Here is a 27,725-nt window from a genome sequence, read left to right on the forward strand (position 1 = left end):
TTGCTCCAAGACACAAAATGCCAAAAAGCAGTTCTGCTCAACCCAATTTTAATTGAGTCACTTCACACCTGGTCATTACTGGGGAGGGGTGGAGGTCCAAATTGCCCCACTTCCCATTTCAGCCGCTCATTACAATTGCAGCAGAAATTTGCACAAAAAGGATAAAATACTGTCAAAGAGAGAACACGTATAAGAATAAATGTCAGGAAATGATTGCACATACCAGTTGTTCAGATGAGAGTCTGATGGCTTTCTTATATCTTTCTGTTCCTCTTCTTATTTTCTGTGATTTCTCTCCGGCCATCTCCATTTCGTCTGCAGAGTTTGGACCAGATTCTATAGAGTCCTTCCTCTGCATAGTACTGAAATCAGGAATTGAAACAGTACTTAGAATGGGTCTAACCGGTTCTTGATGATAAAATTCTTATTGGTCAATAACTACTTGTATATATTTGTTCCATAGTTCGGGGGCTGATATAAGAAATGATCTCATAGTCCTGTGTGGGAGGTACTTGAAGTATAAATGTATCTTGTGAGCTACCAAGGTGATTGTCAAGATTATACTTCCAAGAATTGTGAGATATAACCACTTTTTTTAATTTCTAGATCAAAATGCCACTAATGCAATACAAGCAAGTAACACCTATTGTTAATTGTGAACAAATAAATAAATCATTCGCATCTCAATCCAGAGTTGGTTTATTCAAATACATTTGGTCTACTATTTGTTCTACTATCACGTCAGTCCCAACGTCAGTGTGTTACCCGCAAAGGCCGATTGTGACTGTACACAAAGTTAAATTTCTCAAATCCTCAGTGTGTCCTCAAAAGATCATAGCAAAGTTTAACTAAATTCGATTTATCTTCTCGGTCACTACATAAATCCCATGCGGTGAGGGGCACAAAATCTAAATTTGATGTTGAAAGAGCAGTGAGGGGCACAAAATCTAACTTCGATGTTGAAGGAGCGGTGAGGGGCACAAAATCTAAATTAGATGTTGAAAGACCTCAGATTAGAATTGATCCCTGAAACAAACAGGTACAGCTCATCTTAAACCATAGGGAATTTCAGTTGATTACATATTTTCTTCTTAGGTGGTCTAGGAAAAGATTTATGCATGTATACAATTCGCTTGATAATTACCTTTCATATTCTTCTTGTTGAATCAAGAGATCATCCTGCAATGAGTCTGCTGCAAGCTCCTGATTTAAAAAAAAAATGAATCAGGATGGATATACATGCAGAAGTAAAATCATTGAACAACGGGCTTATTATCATTACTAGTTTGAAGTCGATCACTTAAATTTTTCATTTGATAACCCCCACCCCCCAAAAAAAATAATAATAACAATCAGATCATGCTGTCTTCTATTACATAGAGGGCATACTTGCACAAAGTTTAAAAGCAAAACACAAGAATGAAAATGGAAACGATAACCCATTAGTGAAATGCCTCCAGCATTCGCCTACATGAATTGTGGGTGGAGGCTTAAACTGCAATTAATGTCTTTTTCATTCTTTTGCAAATTATACAGGAACAAAAAGAGAGAGCAATGACTAGGTAATTTATGATAAATATAAAGTCCCCATTTCTTACAAAAGCCCATATAGAAAAATTTTCTACGGAAAAGCATGATAATAACAAGGAAGTTTTTAATACTCTTCTGTTTTAAACAATGTCTGATCATACCTTCTTTGGTGTAGATGGCTTAGGTGAGCTTCCCCAGAACCAAGAGGTCAAACTTTTCCTTCCTTTGGGAAGGTTCTCTTTCATCAGGTTACTAGCAACATCCTGAGGAAAAAAACAAAGGCAATACACCACAAACTTAAAAAAAAAAATGAAATATTCACTTATGGAATATTGGTACAAATTACCAACAAAAGCATGATATGAATATCCAACGCACCTGTAACTAATGCTCAGGGTAAGGTGCATTTTATTTATTCCCCGCATGAAACAGTTAGTCACCAACGAAATACAAACATCTTTCTGTTTGGGGATTTCCTGGAAGATGAGCTATTTTAACAATGAAACTTAAATCTAGACCTTAACAATCATTCATGCACTTAGAAGGAGAAAATTTTTCTCCAGCACCCCCTAAGGACAATGGAACAAACTTCCCTCCCATGAAGCAAACTCTATCACTTGAAACAGGTAAACTGGCACATACAATTCATTTACATAAAGCCAGAATCTGATTATCAGTTATGGAGAAATGATATATCTGTAGACCACTTAGATATGTCATTCCAAAGCTTTTAAAGCTATATTTAAAGCAGTTTATAACACTTGAAGTGCTGAATGATGCTTGATTTCATGTGGGTAAAGGCCTTAATTTGGTCAGATAGATTGAATTGGAGGGGGAACTTACGACTGGTAGAGGTTTCTGGAAGGCAAGCTGTGAGATGATAATTGGTCCAGCCATCTGCCAGTTAAAGAACTTATTATTGATTCTGATCACCAGCTTAGGATTGGCCAACATGTTTGGCTCCTTTATGAATTCCTCATAGCTTATCAGGTGCTTCTTAAAATGATCTGTAAAGACAGGTTGAAATTGAGGGGATAAAGCATAAGAACTGAAGTTGGTGTGGGAGATGTGATACAATGTCAGCGTCAGTTACATGAAGTATGAAATAGTGCAAAACTTAGAAGCGTTGTCATGATTCACTGTGTCCGTTACTTTGACTGTTGTGGCCATATCCTATGAAATGTTGAAGGGGGACTTCAGCTTTTCCCCCCTCTACTTTGCCATGATGGAGCAAATGTCATGGATGCAGCCTCAAGTCTTTGCCAGTAATGTGCACACAGAAGGTCACTTGGAACAATAAGTTGTATTTGTGTTAGTCTCCTGTGGACACCACTGTGGATTACTCCCCCTCCTTCCTCATTCAGACAGGGTTAATACCCTCATGGCTTAATAGCTTGCCCCTACAATCCTTGTCTGCTGTGAAGACCAACTAAAGACTACCCCCTCATTCAGACAGGGTTAATAGACTGATGGTTTAATAGCTTGCCCCTACAATCCTCATCTGATGAAGCCATTGGCCCGAATTCACAAAGGTGGATTCTGCAAAATCCACGGATTAATCCACGGATTTTGTTGAGTCCACAGTCCACGGATTCGCTTTTGTGATTCACAAAGGTGGACTCGACCGAATCCACGGATTCAACCAAGTCTATTACGTCACGATTTCGAGTCAACTGTTTGGGGTGGTCTGAAACAGTGGACTCCACAGAATCCGTGGATTCTCCACAGAATCCGTGGATTCTAGGCGTAATTGGCCAATCACAGCGCAGCATTTGGGTATATCTTTGTGCAGACTGCAGACAACAAACCGCTGGACGATAATTTTGCAGCAAAATTTAAGGTGGAAGACTGGACGTGAAAGTGGTTGAAAAAATACATGCTGGACCGAGCTCCGAGAAAATTGTGAGTAATTTGACATATTTGTTTGATGAGCAATATTTTTTGTCACTTTTTATGTATTGATTTGTGAATTAATGTCCGAATTTATGTCATAAATGCATGTATATTAGGTACGGTCATGAGAGTCGAGATAGTGAAAAAAATTCTCGCGGAAATGGTTTTGTGTAGCCCCACAAGTGCATTTCTGTGTTGTTCTTTCGCGAGCTCTGTGACACGGCTAGACGTACTCGTTGACGTTAGACGATTAGACCCTTGACTTGTTCCCCTTTTCACTCGGTTCTTCCGAAATTTATGATTCCCCCTGTCCCTGTCGCTGGATTTTCTTAGATCTACATGGTCTATCTTACTCTAGCCTGCACGCCTGAAGGCTCCTGGAGAGTAAAAATCAGTTCTACGGTGCACTCAGTCTCAGAATCAGATTCAGAACTGACAGAAGTTCAGTTGGTACTATCCAGGGTCATGATGGTCATGAGTAAGCCTACGGGCCAGCTATGACTAATTTTTACTCTCCAGGAACCTCCAGGCTAGTCTTTTCAGCAATTTTGAAGATTTCATTTGAGATGATGAATCGTTTCAAAGAAAATAAATTTGGGAGAGCAGTCATGTATTTTAATTTTAGCAAAAAAAATGGGCATTTTCAGAGATAAAATAGGGGATGTCCTTACAGAGATGAGACAATTTTCAGAATACAGATTTTAGAGAATTTTCTCAAACTGTTATCTCAATGACTGATGACTGAATCTCATTCTAGTCTCATGCTCATTTTTCTTATGACTATTTTCTTTGCCATTGAAACTTAACCCTATGTCAATTTCATTTTCTATGCAGAACAAAAAATGGCAGAAAATCACCGTGCTCATTTAATGCATCTTGATCGTGTCAACAGCCTCAGAGAGGTAAGCTTTGTTTCAATTGAACAATAAACCGATGCAGTGCTTATTGCAAAATATTTCCCTTTTTTTATAACTGACAAAATTATGACTTGTTTCTATATGGAGGAGATACTGGTTGAAGCACTAGTGATGAAACCAACATGGCAAATTTTTGTTCCTACTTGCACAAGCAGTGACAATTTTCAAGATTTAAAAATGGATGGAGTCAAAATGAATGAAAGGAGTACAGCAATTAAAGCAGCAGATTATTTGAAACATTTGACTTGATGTATGCAATGCATATTAATGTAAAAACAAAATTAGGAAAAGAAAAACTTAATCCTAAATAGACTGGGCTATTTCCATTCTGTACCTAAGAAGACTAGGGGGGGGGGGCTGAATGGTTAGCAAACCTTACCTATTGTTCAGGGAATCTTGAATTATCTTTTTTTTTTCATGTTTGTCTACTCTAATTCTTTTTCCATGTATACACAGATAGCCAACAGGCCCAGACCCTGATGGGATTACAGAAATGAATGAATCCTTTTGAGTTGTACATGGATGAAGCCTTTCGAATGCGGTATCGCTTCTCAAAAGAGACTGCACTCCATCTGATCAACATGTGTGAGGGTGATCTGAGCTGAGGAGGAATACAGAATGTAGTGAACCTCTACCTGTTGTCATAGGTGTCATCGATGGGACTCATGTCTATATCAGGAGTCCTGGTGGGGAACAAGCCCTGTACTTCCTTAATCGGAAGAACAGGTATTCCGTCAGTGTGCAGATTGCATTTTTAATATAAATGTAGACTCTGTTATGCCAGTCTGAACTTTTGGGGAAGGGTCGATAATGTGACTTGTACTCCTATCATTATTCCAATGTCACTAAAGTATAATAGCGGTCATTGACTATTTTTAAGCATTGAAATTTAGATTGTTTTATTTAGCACCCTCTCTTTGTAATGTACTGTACAGTACTTATTTGTCCTTTAACCCTTTATAGCCCGGGGGGGGGGGCTAAAAGGCCCCTCCTTGACATATTTCGCGATAATTTCAAAATGCAAAAAAATAATACGCTGAAATTTCATGACTTTTTTCTTTTACATCTCCGGCACATTTTGAGACCGTTTGTGAAAATCGGGGGTATACTTGCGGAGATATAGCACATATTCGTAACCAATGTCACCGAAAATGGCAATTTCCATTGACTTTTGTGTGTACAATGTATGGGTTTTACAATAAGTGTTGTCAGATGAATGTTTTTTTCTGTTTTTCCTCACATAAGTTTCTTTTTGGCTATCACCAACTATTCTAGATTAAAAAAAACAATAAAAAGTAGAGATTTCAAAACAAAGAAATACATAATAAATTAAAAACAAAGAAATACATAAGAATTTGGAAACACGGAAGGAAACAAGAATATTATTGAGAAAAATTAGCATATGCGCATAATTAATTACTATTATAATCTAATAATTATACAATTTCAATACAGTTGAGTGAGCTGTCTTTTAGATTACATGACTGGCTACTAACATGCTTGATTCCATTGCATTTTCTCAAAAAATGGGGGGAAAACTACAAAAAAATGAAAATTCCTTGAAAAAATTTGAATATTTGCATAATTAATTAGATAAATAAAAAAATGATAAATATCACAAATTTGACAACGCATTCTTGTAAAATACATAATGAGACACCCACCCACCAAATTTGGTCGCAATTGATCGATAAACGGCCGAGATCTGAGGGGGGGGCCTAATAGGCCCCCCCCCCCCCGGGCTATGCAATTTCAAAATAGCCCGGGCTATATAGGGTTAAATATGCTCTTGAGCATTTTCCTTACAAATTCATTTATCTTGATATTAGACGCTACAGACTAAGAATTTAAGTGAGTCTTTCGATAATTGTGTTTGATATATCAACATATATACAAAATCTTATAATTCCATTGTATTTCTTTAAGTTAGAGAAGTGTGAAAATCATTCAGACAAAGACCAGATCCTTCTAACTAGGTTTACTTTAAAAATAAATACTCACTTTCTTACTGTCATGCTCTTCGTGTATTTTTCAATTGATAATACTGAAGTCATATATCAATATTCAATAAATACTTAATCATCATACAGAGTGATGAATATAAGTACATTAATAACATAAATATAATATAGTATTACCCCTATCTGACGTCTGAGCTGGACATTTAAAATGTATGGCCCTAGTTTTCATGAATATTGATAATGAGTCAGGTACTGTATTATCTGTATACTATATTTGTTTTTCTTGGTCTTTATAGTACAATGTCATCCATTGCAACATAATTCCTAATTTATGAATAGATATGTCTATATACAGTTTTTATGATATCAATATTCAAATGAATTCTCCCAACCACATCAACAAATCAAGAACTTCTGTTATTTCTTTATCTATGAGTATTTAATATAATCTGCAGTACTGCTGATACAATATAAACCCCTCAAAAAAAGTTTGTAAATCTGTGTTTGGCAATTAATTTCTCCCAACTCCCAATTTCACGTAATGCATATTTGATATCATTGTTTTTTCAATGAAATTTGTTGGGGACTCTTCTGATAATAAACAGCATAAAATAAAGTTAAAAAATAATCATACATTTATGATTTTTGGTTGAAAACATAATTTGCATTGATTTTGTACACGAAATCACGCTTTTGAACAATTTTTGGTCTAACATAATGTTACGTAATTTCGGGACCGCGTACCCGGGTGACCCAAAACTGGTCTCATAAGTTGCGCAAGACTTGAAGGTAAAAGTCAGCGAGCACGTTAAAAAAAATATCGCGCTGCGAAAATATTGCGTAAATCATTGAGGGGCGGGGCTCCGAGGCCTGTATAGGGTTGATGGTATTCCATGATAGTATGATGTATATAAATTTAAAAAAAAATTACATGCATATCACTTGACTTGCAGAAAAATTAATTTTAACAGTCATAATCTATGTAATCATAGTTAAATAATCATGTAAAGTGTGGTTATTCATGTGTGGAAAATGTGACAAAATAATATATTAAATTGTTGTCTGTTATCAAATTGAATTGATTTTGCTTTGAATTATTCCAGATGTTATTCCCATTCATAAGAGTGATCATGGTGATGATGTTTTTTGTGTGTGTCAAAATCAAATATAATGCTGTGATATTTTAGATTAGGTGATGATGTTTAAGTATAAAGGATTGGAATGTCTGAAAACGTTATTCATGATTAGTTTCCTGATTGCATCATGATCATGGCGTGATTCAAAGTGAATTGGCAATCAGTGATTACCTTGTTCTTAAAGATGGATCCAGTGGTGCTTTAGTGATGTGGAATTGGTTGCTGTAAAAAGGATTGTGATTAGTTTCTCAGTTACATATCTTATCCTGTCTATCTGAGATTAACTCGATTAAATAATGGATTTCTGCTTTTTGCCACTTCAGGGCCATGGTTGATCAGGTGCAGCTAGCTGATGATGTGCTTATTTTTTTTTGTGTGTGTAAAGATATACAACAATCAATGCCAGCAAACATAATTCTTGGGGAGGGGGGGGTACCAGCAAACATTTATTTTAGAATAATATTTTTTTGTATATTGTGTACATGCTGCAGATGTTTGTTTTAATGACACTGAGCATGCGCAGTGCAGTCTCAAAAAGGGAAGTCCCTAAATTTGATTGAAAATCCACGGTTGAATCCGTGGATTCGGTTGAGTCCACGGTTGAATCCATGGACTCAACCGTGGGTCTGGTAGAATCCGTGGATTTTTGAGTCCACTGTTTGTGAATCACAAACTGCAGAATCCGTGGATTTTCCAGAATCCATGGACTCAAAAATCCACGGATTCTAAAATCCGTGGATTTTGCAGAGTCCACCTTTGTGAATTCGGGCCATTGTCTTACCACTATCTGACAGCACTTACCCAATTCTATGGTATCTTCATCTTCTTTGAGTCCTCCACAAAGCGAGAGTTCCATCCCTCGAAGGTACTCCCTGTAAATTATAAAACACACAAATTAACCACAGACTGATACATACGATTTTGCATCAAGTATCAGTTGATAAAACAATTTATGTCAACATCACCAAGTTTGAAGGGGGAAAACAGCATAAAAATATATAAAATATATTATCAAATCAAAAACTGGAAAATAACCTGCTGGGGACTTTTTCATTTGAAAATCTTGAATTCATAATCATCAAACATTACAGGCCCGTATTCTGAGGTCCAGGGCTCCGTAACACGAAGATTAGCGATCAATCGCTAAATGAACTGACCAATCAATATCAATGTTACACGCGCATTAGGTTTGAAATACTGACCAGGGACCAATAAGTGCGCTTCTTGCATATTTGCGATTAATCGCAAACCTTTGTGTTACGGAGTCCAGGTTTACTTAGACCATGGTTTTATTTTGTGCAAAACTATTGGGAAGTTAAAATTGTCAAATTTTGTTAATATTGTATATTTCTCATGTTTACCATTTCTTTTGCTCATGCATTTAATGATGAAGAATGCTATTCTATTGGTCATTTCCATACAGTTTTGATGGAATTCGATTTCAAAAGAGCTAATACATTGAACATAGATATTTGTGTCACTGATGGCTTTCCATATTTAAGCCACAGCTTTAGACCATTTAGGTTAAACCAGAGTCTAGATTTGAACAAATTCATTTTTATCAAAATATATTAGAAATGTAGAACTAACATCGTATCAATCAATGCATCTTTGACCAAACTCCTGAAGATCTTTTCATTAACATAATAAAATCCAGCAAATTGTCATATCTGCCAATTTTCCTTAAATTTGATTTTAGGATGCACTGTTAATATGGTAACTGTTTAATCAGGATTTCATGAAATGCTCCCAAGTCAAAATCTGGTAAAATACTTAGGGTGTCATTTTTTATTTGAAAAACCTGATTTTACCAATTTTTTACATTAATGATTTAAGTCAAGAAGATATAAATGTTGAACTTACATTGTATCGGGGCAACCTTGGCTGGACTCCATGCCATGGTGAAGGTCCGATGCACTGTGATGAGAATCTGTGGTACTGTGGTGTGATTCTGAGTCGCTAACCCCGACGGTGTTCGGCGACTGAGGTAGTGAGTTGCCAAGGTCGGACGACTTGTCCTCGTCTTTGACTTCCTGGATGGCCCTGATGCGGTTTCCTGGGACCTGGGAGCTGAAAGTCAGAGATTCAAAGGTCATTAGGGTTGATGCTTTACAGAAAGGCACAACTGCAGGTACGGTAGACCCTGCATAAGTTGACCTTCCATAGGTCAAATTATCGCCTGACTCAAAGCTTTTTATCCACAATATGCAAAACGTTTGTTGATATCATCTTCTGAGTTGTTATTTACCTCTGGTCACAAGAGATTAGACTAGGGCAGAGTCACCTATTCCGGTATATTGTTAACTTTTTGAGACGACTACTTTATACTTCAAGGCTGAATCTTTAGCACTACACCTTACATGTATCTGGAAAGTGTTTCATCAGCAAGTAGTCAGTTCTGAAACCATTCTCTGATTTTTGATTGGCTGAGAAGCCCAGGTATCTGACTTTTACAATGACTGAAAAAAAATGCGATGAGTCCTTTCTTGAAATGCTTCCCTAGTTAATTGATGCGTTCTGAAAAAATCCTTGGGTGGCATTAATGGTGTACCTTTATTTATCCACACTGTGCTGCACTCAACCCAGGTGAGGTGAATGGGTACCCGGCAGGATTAATTGCTTGAATGCACGAGCGTTGAAAGGCAGCTCGAGCTAAAGTCAGGGTAATAATAACAACAATGCGCCTCAGAATAGATTATTTCTAGATAGATGGCGCTATACAAATGCCTATTATGATTACCTTTCTGGAAAGTAGAGTGCATAGACCTCTGGGTCGACCTCTTCCGAGGCCAGATCCTGGAGATACATCCCGCCCTCTCGTGGATCCTCGTTCTTGCTGCTGAAGATCTTGCTCCATATGGAGGCTTTCTTCTCCTCCCCCTTGCATTGAGAGGTGGAGGGAGAGGAGGGGGTGGTGGAGGGCTGGGTGTCGGTCCTACTCTTGTTATCTGATGGTTGCTATACAGACAGGGTTAAGAGGTAGAAGGTATCGTATTACAGAAATGAACAAACTGACGTAGAAGGCATCACCCAAAAGTATATTGATATCACTAGCCTGGCATTTTCAATGTTAGTCCCCCAAGTCTTTGTGTGTATATAATCATGATTCATAAAATCAAAAATACTAATGGCATTTACAAAGGCGCCCAATACATATTTGCCTATTCAATGGCACACTATATAATATCCTTGTTTATACTTCAATGTGATCCTCTACAAATACAATTACCGGTAATAAAACATGCAAGGCTACTGCTTAATAGTCAGACAGGCAATGAATAATCTTTTTGTTGTCAAAAAGAAAAGAACAATGAACAATTGTGGAATACTCTGACATTCATTGACCAACGAATCAAACCTTTGAAAAACAATTAGATTTTATCAAGACAATTCATATTTTTCTGATATTGAAAATAAACAACATAAACTACGACTAGTTGAATAAAAGAAACAAGGCAACACCTAAACTACGAAAGTACCTTTTGCAACTGAATATGGGGGAATTATGCAATATGCATGACTGTGCAACACTTGCTTTCTATATACAATGCACATTTATAGGGTTGTAGCATACAGATGGACATGGAATGGGTAACTCAATGTCAAAGACTTTAATCAAAACCAGATTATTTAATAAAAGAACAGTTTCATAGAAAGAAAATTCAATACAGCAAGCATCATGTCAACAAGTCTAACTGAAATAACAAACATTTCAAAGTAAAGATAATAATCACATAACGTTCATGCAAACAACCATTGCTGGCAAAAGAAAATTTAAAAAAAATGATAACAATGAAAAAGGGAAAAAGAAAGGAAATGAAATGCAGTCTGACTTGAGACCGAAACAAAGGTCTTGATTTCAGAAAGCAATAAAAATATAACTCACAATGAGAAAAACATGTCCCGCAGTCTAATGGGCCATAAAAAAATATTAATTATGTTAGGATGTATTTCCTCATCTTCTTATTTCTTTCTCCATCTCCTTTTCCTTCCTTCAATTGTTTTTTTTTATAATTCTTTAATTCTTCTTTGTTTACTCCTTCTACCTTCATTCCTTTCTTGTTTCTTTCTTTTATTCCTTCCCTTCTCTATCTCCTCTCATTTTATAATAAGTACATGTATCTTTATGACAAATTAAACTTCATATAATCAGATACATGAAGTTTAAAAAGATTTTCTTCAAAACAAAATTTCCATCAATGTAAATTAATAAACACAAAGCAAGATAAACTCCACAAGCAGCAAGCAGGAACGTAGCAAGCAAGCAAACCACCAAGGCTGAATGAATGATGTACCTTAGAGATGGATTCGACCGCAGATATCTGAATACGAACGGTGGGCTGAGAGACCGTTCGCTATAGGATATTACACACATGATCAGGTTAAAATGAGTATATATGATGGTTATGCAGTATGAGAGAAAGAATGCCATGCATAAATGGTGGTGACTGTTAGGCATTTGTGCAAATCAACCTTCCACTCCCCTGTATCCATAGAACATACATGTACCTAATACTTTACAATATTAAGGAATTATACTCTGCCTCAATTGAATTGGAAATTAGTTGAAGGATATGTTCTAGGAATCATGTTGCAGGGAAAAATTACACTAAAGGCTTTGGTGAGGTTTCCCCAGAAACGCTCAATAGCCCAAGAAAATAAAAAGAGAGTCCCCGAAAAATTCCTGTTCACTGCAATGTTAAAGCTTATCGTATGTTGAAGATTCAGGCAGTAGGTTGTAAAACAAAGCCTCCCGAAAATGATTTTTTTTTTTACATGATTTGTGATTTTCACCAAGTAATGAGTTCTCAACAAATGAGCTACAGATATTTCGGTAGCTTATAAAATAACAATTGTCAGTGAAAGTCACTGGGACTATTTTTTTTCCATGAAATGCTCCCAAGGCATTCTAGATTAAGATTGAAATGCATTTGTATCATCCAGTATATATGTTTTTTTTCTTCATCTGTGTTTTATTTTTCTCTTTCCACATTAAGTTCATCAAAATAAATAAATTAACCAAATAACTATTTAATAGAAATTGTGTCTGTCATACAGGGGAAAAACTTAGTTTTAAAAAGGGTTTCATCAACTTTTGTTACCTGACAAGTCGTCAGATCTAAATACTTTCCTTGGTTTTGATTGGCTAAAGAGCAGGTGTATGACTGTTGCTATGGTAACTGTCAGACAGTGACAACTTGTCAGTGCTAAAAGCTTTCATGTAACAAGCAGTCCCCTGACTGCTCACAATTCTATCATTAAGTCACTGCCATAGTGCAAAATGTATTGAAGCCAGATGGGTATTAGAAGCATGAAATGAGGATTTTTAACAAATGTTGAGAGCGATTATTGTATGAATTTCCAACTCCACTCCTATTAAACATATCTCTTTTTTTAACAGTCACATCCACAAATATGATTTTAAAAAAGGCAGAAATTACACAATGCCTTTATGCCTTTAGTTTAGATTTGTCCAATTCATCAGAACACACTGCCCTATTTGAGCATTGTCAAAGAGTATCCAAGAGCCTGTAACACAAAACTTAGCAATGATCGTACATTTTTCTACGATCAATTCCATTGACTACAATGTACAATCAATCTTGAAAATCAAGTGTACGATTAATAGCTAACCTTTGTGTTACGGGCCCAGGGGAAGATTAGGGCAAGGGGGCATTTCACAGGGAATTAAAAAAAATGTTACCCATACATCACTTTCCCCATGTTCATAACCTATTACCATAATTTCCCATCAACAACGCTAATTCTAAAAAACATATCATAAAACAAATAGTAACTTTCACTGACTATTTGTTACAAACTACTGAAATCCTTGCATACGATTGGCTCAAGGAAAAATAGTCAGTGAAACTGAAAATTTACTAATTGCTTCTTGGAATGCTTCCCTGATGAAGTGCCGACTTTTCCCATTTATTCATGTTATTTAAAGTAGAGCAATTAGAATTTAGATCAAAGATGGGTGAGGAGACAGAGAATGTGAGGGTGGGGGCTAGCGAGGGTGTTTATTTACCTCTGGCAGTTCTCCCCAGTTCCACTCAAACTTGTCCACTCCGGCTGCCTTGTTGGCTTGCCTGAGGTTTGACTGCCGTAGATGATCGGCTTCTGTGTCGCTCTTTGGTGTGGATGGACGGGTGGCCTGGGGGCTGTGTGACACAGGGAACAGTAAAAAAAAATGTAAATTCTTGCTATCGGCAATAACCAAAAGTTATTGCATGAAGTGCATGGCGTAAATTTGCCATTTACTTTTGTGAAATGAAGAAGAATATCTACTTTCTTTGTTCAGTGATTTATATGACCAAACAACTTCCTGTATGCTTGTACTGTAGTTACAGCTAGTCTAGTTGCATCCACTATCGCAACCATTCTTAATCTCCACTTAAATACATTTCAAGGAGGAACATTGTAAAACCTGCTACTTGTGTTATCCCTCTCGTTGTATACTATTTTTACCTTCAAGCTAGTAGAAGTTACTGGGTCACACCAGTACACAACATTAGCTACATCCAGGAACTTTTGGTTATTGTGGACAGCAAGGATTGGAAAATCAAACAGGCTTCATAACGCATTACACAAAGAGATCTAACGATATTGAAAGACAGGCAGTTACAGGAGAAAAAATAGAAATACCAAAAACGCCAAACATGAAGGGAATTTCAGCTCGTCATCGTGATCTGAAAATTTACACAGGTATAATTTGCCATCATGTACTTGCATAGAATTGCTTTGTATTACCTTTCTTTCTCAAAGGAAGTGAATTCAAAATGATACTATTAAAAACACAAACCTGACGATTGGTGTGTAGTCTCCGTCAGAGAAGACATGGAAAGGTCTTTGAGTTGGGGTAGTGAGATTGTTCCAATCCTCACGAGATACAAATTCATCAGCCACCAAGCTGACGGGACGATCTACCTGATGGTCGTCATTTTCATCACCCTCGACATCATCGATGGGAAAGATGCCTTCCAACTCTTCATCGGAATGCTGCGAAGATGACGTGCTGGATTCTGACATTGTAGCCACTCTCCTGACGTTACTGTTTTGCGGCGGAGTCTTCTCGCTCTTGCCGCCCTTCCCGCTTTTCCTCCGCCGCCTTTTTGCACGGATCCTGCTCCTTGAGTTGTTCGCTTTGGTTTCAGTTTCTATTGCAATGCTCTCCGTCGTGTGAGGGCTTGACCCAGCACCGAGTCTTTGTTCAACTTTGGACGACACATCCTCCTCCTGGCTCGAACCTGCTTCCACATCCTGAAGGGTCTTCAAGGAGTTCTTTGTCTTTGTCAGCTTCTTCTCTTTTGCTTTTATACCCGACCCTGACGCTTCGAGGCTGATATCAGCAAGTTTTTCTCCCACTGAGTGCATGTCCACCTCTTTACCAAGAGGCTGGGAACTGCTTCCCCGCAGACTGGCTGAGCTCATGGTCTTAATGGTCGGCTCTGATTCACGACTGCTCTCTGTCTCGGAGCGGGAGTGGCGGGATGGTCTCTGGATGTGAAGCTCTTTCATACCCTCTTCAAAGAGGTTCTCTGAGGTGGGGATAGGGGAGGTTGCAAGGTGTTCAGGGACAGTATCCTGCAGGATAAACAATACAAGAACAATATTCATTAAAATAATTTTCCATATAAATAAATTTCCATTATTCAAAGAAAGAAATATCAGAACACTATATCATCCTTATTGACCTTTGAAAAAGGATTATTTCAAAGGATTTTAATAGTGAAAACAGGAAACCAAATGTTTCAACCTCACTTAATCTCAAGTGCTTTCGCTTCATTATCAGACTTTATCAGAAGATGGATAGTCATTGGCAACAAGGAAATAACACCCATTTTGTAACTTTTATGAAAAGATTAAAGTTGTTCAATACTCTGCAGCACTGCAAATATCTATGCCATTTCCTCTGTCTGCGGGGTGACTACGTCTTGTCATATGACAAAACAAAACTAGTTTAGAAATTACCAATTGGTATGTGGTTTAGGTGACCTAAACTGTAAAGCCTGATATCCTTGCTCTTCTTCACCTCAATCGCTTCAGCAAGGCTACATCAATGATGATGACTTCATCGGTTTCATAAATTCAAGAAAATTCTGCAATGACCACTTCATCTAATATCAAGCTGTCCATTTTAGTACAAAACACATCGGTAACTATTATAAAACCTTTTACCGGTACTTCTTTTGCCTCCATTTTCACCATTTACTACAACTTATTCAAGGAAAACATATTGTAGACATACCTCTTCCTCCATTTCTTCCACAAAGAAAGCTTCACCACTTTCTCCGAGCTTCATGTAAAGATCCACAGGCTCCCCATTGATTTGAATATCAACCTGTAAGTTGAGTAACAAAATAAAGAAAAGAGATTGATTGAAGAATGACACAGGGCTGCCATAGAATAATTCTGCAGAAAATTGCTAATCATTTTAAGGGTTTTTACAATTTTTTTCAGCATATCATGCAATCTATATTTGTACTGGGTTTTAATCTTCTAATGAATGGCAACATTTGCAGTAAACTGACCTTGTGGCATTAAAGTGGAAGGTTTATATTGTGTATAAATTCATATGTAATGACGGAATAAAGATTACCCTTCCTGCAAGAGTCACAAGGGCATAATATCAAATTGATTTTCACCTCTGGCACAAAGTAGTTGCTAGCGGGTCATTCATATTAGTTTGGAATGTCATCCTCTACAGTATGTACCGTATACAGTAGTACCACTGACAATATACATGTATACAGTGTACAGTGTACAAGGACTGCATACAGATTACTTTTCTGCATACACATTACACTTTAACACATGTACCAATTCATGAACTATTGAAGTGCTGAACAGCATGTGTGTGGATATTAAAATGATCTATTAAATCCTTGTATCGTGTTACTTACTTCCTGACTTCATCCCCATTAGAAGGAGATGCCACATCCTATCTCTCCTAATTGATTTCACTCTCATGTAATTACCAGATAACGTTTGAATTTAGTATGTGTTTATAATTACATTTAGAAACTCTATCTCCTCATGATAACCACAAACTTTCAATTTCCAGAGAGCAAAATGTTTCTAAAAAGTTAAATTTACATTACAAATTGCAGACAATAACAAAACATGTATATGCAATATTCATCAGATTTCCTGAGACTATGTAAGCTACTAATTTTTTGGTTATCTAATAATAGTATGATGTAGGGCACACTACACGTACCGGTATAATGAAATGCTTAAAAGATTATATACATAATCATGTTACACTACAGATAGAATATACAAATTTTGAAATAATTTCTTTAATAGTATTTCATCACAATGTGCTTTGCACTATTATGACTGCAGCACTAAAATTTGCCACACAAAATGAACTTTAGAAACCTTTTACATTGGAGTGTACATGTACATAAATCTATTAAATTTCAAATATTTTCTTTATCAATCCAAATGGCTGCCACAATAAAAATTTATGATTTAAATCATTTCCTGACTCCCTGTACTTGTACTATGGTCTCATTAACTTTACTGCAATTGACAGTCACGTTGCCAGTTTGGTTTCTTGTACACAAAATACATATGGTGTCCTTGAAACACAAAACATCCTTCTATCTATGTTTGTGGATTTTGTTGATAAATTATTGGGGCAAATGTTGAGATAAGGAGATGCTGACGTTACTATATTGGTGTGGATTTTGCTAATCTGCTATCTGATTTTAGAACAAAAATAAATTAGAAAAAATAGCCGATGTACAAGATTTCATGCATTTACTTGTTAAAGATAACCTATTAATTTGTTTCTGTAAAGTAGATCTAGCAACTATCAACAAAACAGAAATCACAATAGTTGAACACAGCAGATTAAACACACATGCATGGACTGAATCATCACATCAGAATCCTACCAAATGTAGTAACTTGGGGGGAAGTATGGTATCATGAATTCCTGATTATTTTTCAATGCAAAAAAGTACCAGTTTTTCATACTCCAACCTCAATGCCAAAATTACCAGTTTTTCACACTCCAACTTCCAAAATCAGTTCCCTCATCCACGATAATGGCCTTCAAAACCATCACATATGGAATTGATGCCCTTCCAATTTTTGCAGACTCTAGTGTAAGACTACACTAGCATGCCCTTTTAGCCAGTGGACTTGTGCCCTGTGGCCGTCCGGTACATGTGTCCCATTGGAAAGTACTTTAAGGTCAAGTCCACCCCAGAAAAATGTTGATTTGAATAAATATAGAGAAAAATCAAATTAGCATAACACTAAAAATTTGATCAAAATTGGATGAAAACAAGAAAGTTCTGACATTTTAAAGTTTCGCTTATTTTTCACTAAACAGTTTAATATGCACAACTCAGTGACATGCAAACAAGACAGTCAATGATGTCTCTCACTATTTTTTTTTTTTCATTTTTTTACAGATTTGACAAAAATGGCCAACTTGACTGCAATGCTAATTCCACATGTTCAGGGAGGAATAAATCATTGCTTCAATTGACAATGAGAAAATTAGAATATTTCGAATTTCATATGAAAATACAAAAGAAATGATGAGTGGATGACATCATCAGGCTCCTCATTTACATACTGAACAGGATATGCATATAACTATTTTGTGAAATCAAGCGAAACTTTAAAATGTCATAAAGTTCTTTCTAATCTTACATCCGATTTTGATGACATTTTCAGTGTTATGTTTGTTGGGATTTCTCTTTTTAATCAAATCAACTTTTTTATTGGGGTGGACTTGTCCTTTAATATTGATACCATTTTTAATGGCCACAAAATGGCCTTGCCCCTGTTACTTCTTAATTTTTAAAGCCATGTTACTTATATACAACATAAATAACAATAAGTTAAGTCAATTTAATTTCTGACTTTAAACCTAAAGTCATCATATACTGCACATTCTGTGCTCATTAGTTGAAAATACTTACAATTTTCTCTCTGCTCCGAAGGACGCCCATCTTGCCGAAGCGGACGTGGAATGGAGAACAGACAAGAGAACCATCGGGTTGCTTCACCACGATGACATCGATGGCACCAGTCAGCGTAGCAGGGTTAATCTCGCTGTAGAAGGTTTTCACCCCTGATATCAGGCGACCCACGTAATTCATGCTGGTCAATTTACAGCTGGCTACAGTCCTCTCATCCTACTAGATGTCAATGGCACGTTATAATCTGGTAAAATAGGGAAATGGAATACAGAATTGATCAGAATTGAAAGAACTTTTTTTTTAAATGATTCCTGAAGCATATTAGAGAGAAGTCAGCAATGTAAATATTCCTGAACTGTTTAGCGTTGAACGTTAATTGATGCTAATCGATTCCGACAGTGGTAATTAGATTCTTTGAATAACCTTGTGACTTTGTTGTAAATCTCTCCTCATACAAGTTTCTGTGGGGAATCCCCTCCTTATAATATGGCAACTAACATCTACAAGAAGTTTGCACAATGGATACACCAACTAATGAAAGATCAGCTGCTTACATGTAGGATATGAAGGAAGGAAATGCATGGGAGTTGTTTTGGTTACAGGTTTACAGTGTACATTATACAACAGCATGTACATGTACCATCCTGTGTTGCAATCAATCACATCTGTACACACATCTGTACCGATATACAGTGATCATGTGGCCACGCATGTGACAATGAATCACAGAAAATTATTATCTTGAAGACTTTAATACATGTACTGTATAGTGTGTATCTTGATTCTCTTAACGGATTTCTATAACGTTTCATCACATTAACAATCCAGCAAATAATTTTTACAAAATCAATGTCAATATCAACATAGGTCTAGTTGTCAGGCCGGGATAGAATGGCTTGAATTCCAAGTTTCCTAAGGCAACAAGAAATATTTGTCACAAAATTATTCAAATGATACATCCTGAACAGACCAGTCCTCTGGTGACTGATGAATACAGCAGGAATTGTGAATAGGCAGAGAGGGAGGGAAGAACAAGACCAACAAAGTCAAAGAATACTAAGGAGAAAATTAAATTTTGAATGATTTTTTTCTATTTCTAGCAATTATCACTACTTGAAATTACCAGAAAATCAAATGGCTTACATGTAGGCCTTTGTAATGTAGATAAGGCACAGAATAGAATTATCATTATGAGATATCAAAAGTATTTGATCTATACGTATACATCTACCTTGAAATGAGACACTGGCTACTATACTGACTTTCATGATCCTTTACATTTATACTTCATACAGTATTTTCAAACAAGTACCACTCCATAGAAATAATAAGCAGAACTTTCCTGCACATGAGCATTTTCTACTTTTTTTTTTCTTTGCTCACATTTGCCTCATAGTAACAAACAATATGAAAAAACATGCTCAAGTGAAGCGAAGACAATCTGTCAAATTAAAGGCAAAATACTCTTAAAGCTTACCCAACACTCTACACTTATGGATCCTTCTGGATACTATTAAAATGAATGAATAAAAGTCAGGCACCAGAGCACTGAATACTACGCAATACGACAACAAACCACATGAACTTGCTCTTCTATTATATGTACAATTACATTAGGGTAATGAAGTGATGTGCTGAGCAACTCAAGCCTCCGGTTTGCTTCAGTGCACCACTTTGCGTTTTTTAAATGCTTTTTCTATCTCCCTCCCTCTCTTTCTCTCTCTCTTCACCACTATCTTCCTATCTCTTTGGCATCGGTCCAATATCCTTCCCATGTACACAAACCCACCCACGTATTTGAATTCCCTGTGTTATTATCTACATCACATGCCCAACCCGCTTGACATTTTTTTTCTAAACTGCTGGATGGGTTCCAACTCCATGCATTATGTATGTCAACCGTTCCAAAGGAGATGACACTACTATGGAATGCCACTTGTCAATAATGCCACGGACACTAATTATTGATTTCAGGTAACATACATTACAGTTGATCTACATTCAATGGCGCAAAGAGCTGTACATGTCAAGGATGGAAGTAATGACATAATCTAGGACTACATGTACATGTACAAATTCAATTGTAATCTGATGGATTCTACACAAACTTTCATGTACATGTACACCTATTTCCATGTATTATTTCATGAGTCATGTGACCAGGGGCCCGTAACACAAATATTAGCAATGATTGTAGAAAAATATTTCTATGATTGATTCAATTGACTACTATGTACAATCTTCTTCTTCCAGTCTGGTACAGTCCGCCACTGATGTATTATCGTACCTTTCACAATCAATTGTGAAAATCAAGCGTAAGATTAATTGCTAACCTTTGTGTCACAGGACTGGACTGGACCCAGACATTTTCATAGAGGCGTAAGATTCTGTTGTCCTACTGTTCACACAATTTTACATTTTTGCGCTTAAAAAATAAAACCAACTTTTTCAAAAAGGAATCAAACAAAACGCAATTTTTTTTAATAACCTAGATTCCTTTTGCAAATCAAAATGTGAATTAACTGCAGGTATTCACTTATTTATTTACATTATCATTTTTGTAATTTTAATTTCCTTCATCATTCTTTCGGTTGCATGCACTTTATCTTATTCTTTTTGTCCAGAAGTAGAGGACTCACAATTAGGTCACAGTCATGACCCCTTCTACATGTACATGTAGGTAGCCTATTGGAGGATACTTGGTACTGCTCAATGTGCCCTAGCCAGGCTGTCCAGATGATACTTTCATTCAAAGTGGGAGGTTATTCAATCATGCCATACATGTACCTGTAGTGTCCTCTGATAAAATGTTATGTTTTTACTATGTGTACCGGTATGAAGAAACCAAAAAACACCAAACAAGGCAAAAGCAATTTTTTGTCTCGCCCACGTATAAAAATTACCAGAAATATCGTGATTCGCGAGGGCATGCAACAGAATTTTATCAAAACTTCATTGTAATATGACTGGGATGGAATAACACTTGCCTTAAGAGCCTTTAACTTTAATGTTGACCTGAAAATGACCTTTGACCTTATCGTGTGACCTCCGACTGCAGCATAACATGCAGGTCCCCCAAGTCCATCTACCATCCAAGTTTGGTTGAAAAGCACCTACGGTTGCGGAGTTAGGTAAGGTTGACCTGAAAATGACCTTTGACCTTATCGTGTGACCTCCGACTGCAGCATAACATGCAGGTCCCCCAAGTCCATCTACCATCCAAGTTTGGGTGAAAAGTGACCTACGGTTGCGGAGTTAGGTGTCATATTAAAGAGAGTCTTGCATGTAAACTTTAACGTTCACCTGAAAATGACCTTTGACCTTACCATGTGACCTCCAACTGCAGCATAACATGCAGGTCCCCCAAGTCCATCTACCATCCAAGTTTGGTTGAAAAGCACCTTACGGTTGTGGAGTTATGTGTCATTAGATTTGTGACGGACGGACGACATTTGGATCCCCAAGTCTCGCCTTCACCTCTGGTGGGCGAGACAACAAAATGCTATAGATTTAAAAGTATAAAGCATAAATATTTCTGCTGAATTAATGCTTAAAACCCCAATTAACAACAATAAGAATTGAAAAGCATATTTCAGTACAAAATAGTGATTTGACAATTGTACAGTTTTCCTGCTCCTAAAAAATGCTTGCCATGGGACATATTTGACGTAGACCAAGATTGCTGATAGAAAAAAAAATTCCACGGGTAAAATCCAACTTGTGTTTCCCGAACTCCTTTATGAGTATGACTATGACCCCTGTTACATCTGAGAGATTCCCTACCTCGGGCCGGCCCGGGGCCTACCTCGGGTCGGAAAGAAATCAGATGTAAACATCCCAAACCTACCTCGGGCCACCTTTTAGCGAACCTACCCGAGACCACATCCAGAGGTAGTCTCGGGTAGGTATCGGGCCGGCCCCGGTCCACCGATTGGTAGATGTAAACGCACACAAGCTTTCGAACCTATCTCGGTCCGTTCGCCAGCTTTCAAATTACGTCATATAGTGCGTGCTATCCCCTCCCCAGCCCCGTCGTTCTTCGAATGTTTTTGCGGCATGCGACATGTGAATTGTGATTGATAAAGTCTTTGATTTGAGTGAAAAGAAGCATTTCAAACGTATCCTTTTCAAGTCGATCATATCTTCCACGACTGCTGGGATCATCAGCATTCTTTCAGAATCTCGGGTAACTTCAATTAGCGCGCGCGAATTATTCGGAGATAGATCGAGAGCGCCTTTTAAAGGTGTCAGCAATCGGATGCCGCTCGAAACAGTACAGATAGGGTGATAGGGGAGGGAATGAACACTGTGATGTAAACAGACCACATTTCGGACTCGGTCCGTTCGCGAAGCTAATCCACCAATAATCCAGTCAAGGTTGCAAGTGGACTCGGTCGGGTCTCGGGTAGGACACTTTCAGATGTAACAGGGGTCTATGACCCTCAATAGTTTGGGACTCCAAAACAAATTTTGGTAGTCCCACATGTAGACTTCAATGGTGTTGCCATGAAAATCTACATACATGTATGGGACTACAATATTTACTGAGTTCAAATTCAAATCAGAGTCGGGAAAGAGGTGAATATTCTTCATTTTTCTGATAGTTTTCAACTAAATCAAAATAATTTAAAGGAATCATGGAAAATAGATGGCCATTTCATGGATTTAAAAATGTAAATGTGAAATTTTAGCAAATTTTTTTTTTCTTTTTTTAGGAGCATGATTTTTTGCTCTCCTTATTTTTTGGGGGGGAGCGCGGTAGGAGCGCCAGCGCGATCGCGCTCCTCAAAAATGAAGGTCTGGTTTGGGCAAACTTTGGGGTATTATAATAAGACATCAAAAAAATAATATTTGGCCTGTTTAGAGTGTAATTTCAATTACCAAAATCGATCATAGCACACAGCATATATCTGATATTTGGCAAATTGCGTCAAATACGGTAGGCCCTACATGTATTTGGGGAAAAGGCATGCTTCCACCACTTCCGTTAAGTTCACTAATTTTTCATTTAATATTTTCTGACATTACCGTAGTCAACATTCAGGTCTATACAACAATAATAAGAGTACATATGATTGTAACATGATTTTAAAAATTGTATTTTGGGTTTTTGTCCAAAAAAATATATATATTTGTGTAGATCTTCAAATCTCTGATTTGTTTCACACTGTCAAAAATACCTGGTATTTTCTGATCATAGTAGATCTAGATCAGGGTAAATTTCCTGATCAGCACAATCAGAGAATACCGGGACAGTATTCTTGAACTGTTTGAGGATGAAACAAAAGCCACAGTTGGCCTTATGTTAAAGGTTTGGATGCATTGACGTAACGTAGTACCTCGAGTTCACTCATTCAATGAACAAGGTTATGATATAACCTCATTCTCAGATACATCTCCATGTGTGGCAAAATAAAGGGTGGTAATTTTGACTTATTTTCTCTTTTTCTATCCAGGACAAATGCTTGATTTTTTTACACTGTGTTAGTTTCCAATACAGCTATTCATCACATAACTTGGCTCTTAATAGATTTGATTCTTTAAATTATTTTTTCTTTATTAAAAATAGAGATTGAAAAATGAAAATTTTCTTTGCCATATTACTTTCCACCAATAGAGGGCGTACACAAAAATATGCCCAAAATTCAAGTTTTTGAGTGCTCTGGTGAATACAAAAATTATTCCCAAGTTACTAATGAAAAAAAAAATTGCAACTGTATGGAGATTAGTAATTTTGGTCACAAAAGTGATATTTTAATGATTTTTTTAGAGTGTGTGCTATGTACAGCATTGGAATACCATAGTCCTACCTGTAGATTCCCCACAGGCAGGATGGTTGCAGTGAACAAGTGCTCGAGTTGACTTACCGACAAAAATATAGATCGAGGCCGAGAGCTATAGATCTGAATTTACACTGAATCTCCTTGTAAGCTGTAGAGGTATGCTATGTATTTCTCACAAATCCAAGCAGATCTAGTAGTAGATGTATTTCAACATCAATTCGCAACTGCAAGAGCACAAAACAGCCCAGCTTCAATTCCAAACTCATCTAGAATAAGATCTAGCTTTCTACCAAGAACTTAAGAAGACCAAGAGGCAGAATCAAAGAATATTATCTACAAATCACATACAGGCAGATTCTACTTCAATATTTACAGCAAATTTATCAAAGGAAAAAGTTCTGCAAGAATAGATAGCGTTGGTTATCCGAGTACAGGTAGTACGAAACAAGTTGTATTGTGAACTTGTTCCTGCTCATTACACAGTATATAAAGCCCAACAAGTTCAATATGCATGAATATGGCATCACACAACCACATCAGCTGATCTTACACACGTACCTAGTCTCTGTCAAAGCCTTCTCTTTTTCAAACAAACCAATGCTGCATCAAATTGTTAGAATTTATCAATTGTCAAAATAACACACCAGGTACATCATTTAGAAAGATGTTTTCTTGTGATACTTAATTATACATGTTGCCCCAAAAAAGAAGTACAGCAAGCCAATGTTATACATGTACAAAACTACTTTTCAATTTGGGTTTATCTATGAGACTAGGCCCCTCTCCGCATCAACACACCATGCCAATATCATGTGATGAGATGGACTGGTTCATTTGATGAACAGGGGTTTACAGAAAGGATTTAGTCAATTGATGCATATCTGCTTTCTTGTGTTGTTGTTGTTTTTGTATTCTTGTGAATGATAATAATAACAGCAATCAAAATGCACCAAGCCCTGATATAGTACAAATTTTCTGATCAGGGTTAATTGGGAAGAATGACCATGATCATATTCATAAAAGGTAAATAAATTATTATAATCTAATCTTGCATGCCTTATCTGAAGTTCAAGAAAGGGTAAATGCATGATATCAGGTATTTGAGAACAGAAAGCAATAAAACTGATAAGGAAATTACATGTGTCCAGTTAAACATTCAGGCCTGTACCAGTGTGTAACCACCTCAAATATTGACTGTATCCTGGCAGAAACTGCAGACACCTAATTCACGTATAAATACAAATAGACATTTTGGAAAAAACTCATTGACGAGCATCAGTCATCTATCATCAACTATCATCATTTGTATAATGGATAATTAATATATATCCATGGTAATACTGTGTCAAAGTTGTCATGTGACAATGTTTTGATGTTAACCAGCTTTCCATGCGATTAAATGCCTATATTAAGTGAAGTCTATTATTAAAGGTCAAGTCCACCTCAGAAAAATGTTGATTTGAATCAAGAGAGAAAAATCAGACAAGCACAATGCTGAAAATTTTATCAAAATCGGATGAGACAGGATAAGACAGTTATGACATTTCAAAGTTTTGCTTATTTAAAAAAAAATAGATATATGAATGAGCCAGTTACATCCAAATGAGAGAGTTGATGATGTCACTCACTTATTTCTTTTGTTTTTTATTGTTTGAATTATACAATATTTCAATTTTTAGTAATTTGACGATTAGGACCTCCTTGCCTGAAGCACAAAATGTTAAAATAATGGAATTATAGGGTCGACTACGGTAAGTAACGGTGTATTAACCGCACCCGTGTATTAACCGCACCCCCAACTTTGGACAAAAAAAAAAAAATTCTTCTCACATTTACATGCATATTTGAAGTACAAAGAAACAAAATCTAAGTTTTTAAAATTCAAAGTATCCAAAGAGATTACCGGTACGCGGAATCTGCTGTTCTTGATCAATTCATCTACAAATGTTAGAAAGAAAGAACGGTCCCGACAATATTGGCAATTTACACACTCACTCACCTCACAGTCACAGTTTACACACACACAGCACTGCCATTACCGTACATTGCAAACTACGATACAGTACCAGTCATGCCAGTGCATCTTATCAAATTATGATCTGTCTTTCCCAGCGTAGGAGGAACAAACATTCACATTTCTTGCATCGTAACCTCACAATCACTTTCAGAAATTTGATGTCTTAGCATGAATTTTGGATACGGGATTATAGGAAGGTTCAAGAAACAAAGAAATTGACATTTTTTCCAGTTGTTTTTTAAGGCTTCGTGCTGTCTCTCTCGTGCATGGTTTACATGGTATCTTCTGAAAAGCAAACAGGAAGGAAAAAAAACAAGCTGGCGCGAAATGGGACTTTGAATAGCGCCAGCTTAAGTCGCACTATAACCACATTACAACGCAATCTCTAAGCTCATTCAACTCTCGCTCACAAAATATTACCGAGTGTGCTTCGCGTTTCTTTCAAATTAGCCAGGGAACTTCGCTACTTTGAATCGAGAATAAAGTCAAAATTAGTGTCATGAAGGTGGGTGCGTTTGTTATGGACAACATTTAATTAAGATCGTAATTCGCTTCCCATTACCCGCGGCTCATACCCCTCTAAACGACATTGCCTGGGCGGCTACGCCCGGCCACTCGATGTGTTGTGAACTGGCAGACATCGTACATGTACGGGAGGGGTTACGGCGGGCTGGCTCAGACCCGTCACCGTGTATAAACCGCACCCCCGACTTTTGCTTCTATCCCGCCGAGAAAAAGGTGCGGTTAATACACCGTTACTTACGGTATACTGCCAAGATGCCTATTGCATTCAAGGCATGGCAATGATGGACATGTTCACCAGTAGGCCTACTGTCTGGAAATTTGATTTCACAGATCTCAAATACATTGAACACTACTAGGATGGACCAGATAAAAAAAAAATGTGTACAATCTCTACACACGAAGTTATGATCAGATAATTAATGTACATGCTCAGCATCTGTATTTAATCATGTATTTGGAAACGAAAACAATGTCCTCCAAATGCAAACAGGAACAATAGCTGCATGTATTTAGGCCTAATGCTTGATTGTCTTTTATCTTGTGATTTTCTTTTATCATTGAAAGTGATTTTTTCATACATATTTAGTGTCTCGGGGTAACACAGTGAACTTCTTTTTTTTAATGTGCTCCAATTTTTAAATGAATAAATAAGCCCTATCCAACTCAGAAATAGTCCACACACTTTAGAAATAATACTAATAGCCAACTTTTATATGGCGCTTTACCCAAAACGGCTCAAAGGGTAATACAGCATATTATTACCCCAGTCATTGGATTCATTTCAATCCCGCATGAAAAGTGCACAATTTCCTTACCTGGGGAACATTCTTTGCATTCATCACATCCTTATTAGGGCATTATCTACAAAATGTCTTAAAACACAAAAATTAATTGTATGCCTTTGTCGGAAACTTTATATTTCCCATCTCATTTTCAAACTCAAAGTAAATACAGTACCTATCAACCCTAATGGTGTGCAGAGCCCTTGGCTTAAGAGTGACGTCCAAATATTAG

General features: G+C 36.9%; 1 protein-coding gene and 1 long non-coding RNA gene across 4 annotated transcripts in view; one reads left to right on the plus strand and one right to left on the minus strand.

Annotated features, from left to right (window-relative positions):
* Positions 1 to 27,725, minus strand: part of LOC121415947 (phosphatidate phosphatase LPIN3-like) — a 40,751-nt gene that overhangs the window by 6,693 nt on the left and 6,333 nt on the right. The window contains exons 1-13 of one of the 3 annotated variants that reach the window (XM_041609359.1): positions 24,254 to 24,821; positions 18,387 to 18,630; positions 15,689 to 15,781; positions 14,243 to 15,024; positions 13,469 to 13,601; positions 11,733 to 11,792; positions 10,178 to 10,395; positions 9,301 to 9,507; positions 8,239 to 8,309; positions 2,374 to 2,537; positions 1,692 to 1,793; positions 1,145 to 1,203; positions 224 to 362 (exon numbers count right to left, since the gene is read on the minus strand). In XM_041609359.1, coding sequence (XP_041465293.1) covers positions 224 to 362; positions 1,145 to 1,203; positions 1,692 to 1,793; positions 2,374 to 2,537; positions 8,239 to 8,309; positions 9,301 to 9,507; positions 10,178 to 10,395; positions 11,733 to 11,792; positions 13,469 to 13,601; positions 14,243 to 15,024; positions 15,689 to 15,781; positions 18,387 to 18,566 — 2,208 coding nt within the window. In that variant the 5' untranslated portion in view covers positions 18,567 to 18,630; positions 24,254 to 24,821. Of the gene's footprint in view, positions 1 to 223; positions 363 to 1,144; positions 1,204 to 1,691; positions 1,794 to 2,373; positions 2,538 to 8,238; positions 8,310 to 9,300; positions 9,508 to 10,177; positions 10,396 to 11,732; positions 11,793 to 13,468; positions 13,602 to 14,242; positions 15,025 to 15,688; positions 15,782 to 18,386; positions 18,631 to 24,253; positions 24,822 to 27,725 lie in introns of those variants that run through there. The other 2 variants (XM_041609367.1, XM_041609374.1) reach the window with 2 other exon arrangements.
* Positions 3,339 to 4,882, plus strand: LOC121415970. The gene is made up of 3 exons (XR_005970080.1): positions 3,339 to 3,432; positions 4,258 to 4,325; positions 4,797 to 4,882. It is a non-coding gene; the product is annotated as an uncharacterized LOC121415970 (long non-coding RNA).

This window comes from Lytechinus variegatus, chromosome 1 (genome assembly GCF_018143015.1).
Source record: "Lytechinus variegatus isolate NC3 chromosome 1, Lvar_3.0, whole genome shotgun sequence".
Classification (NCBI taxonomy): domain Eukaryota; kingdom Metazoa; phylum Echinodermata; class Echinoidea; order Temnopleuroida; family Toxopneustidae; genus Lytechinus; species Lytechinus variegatus.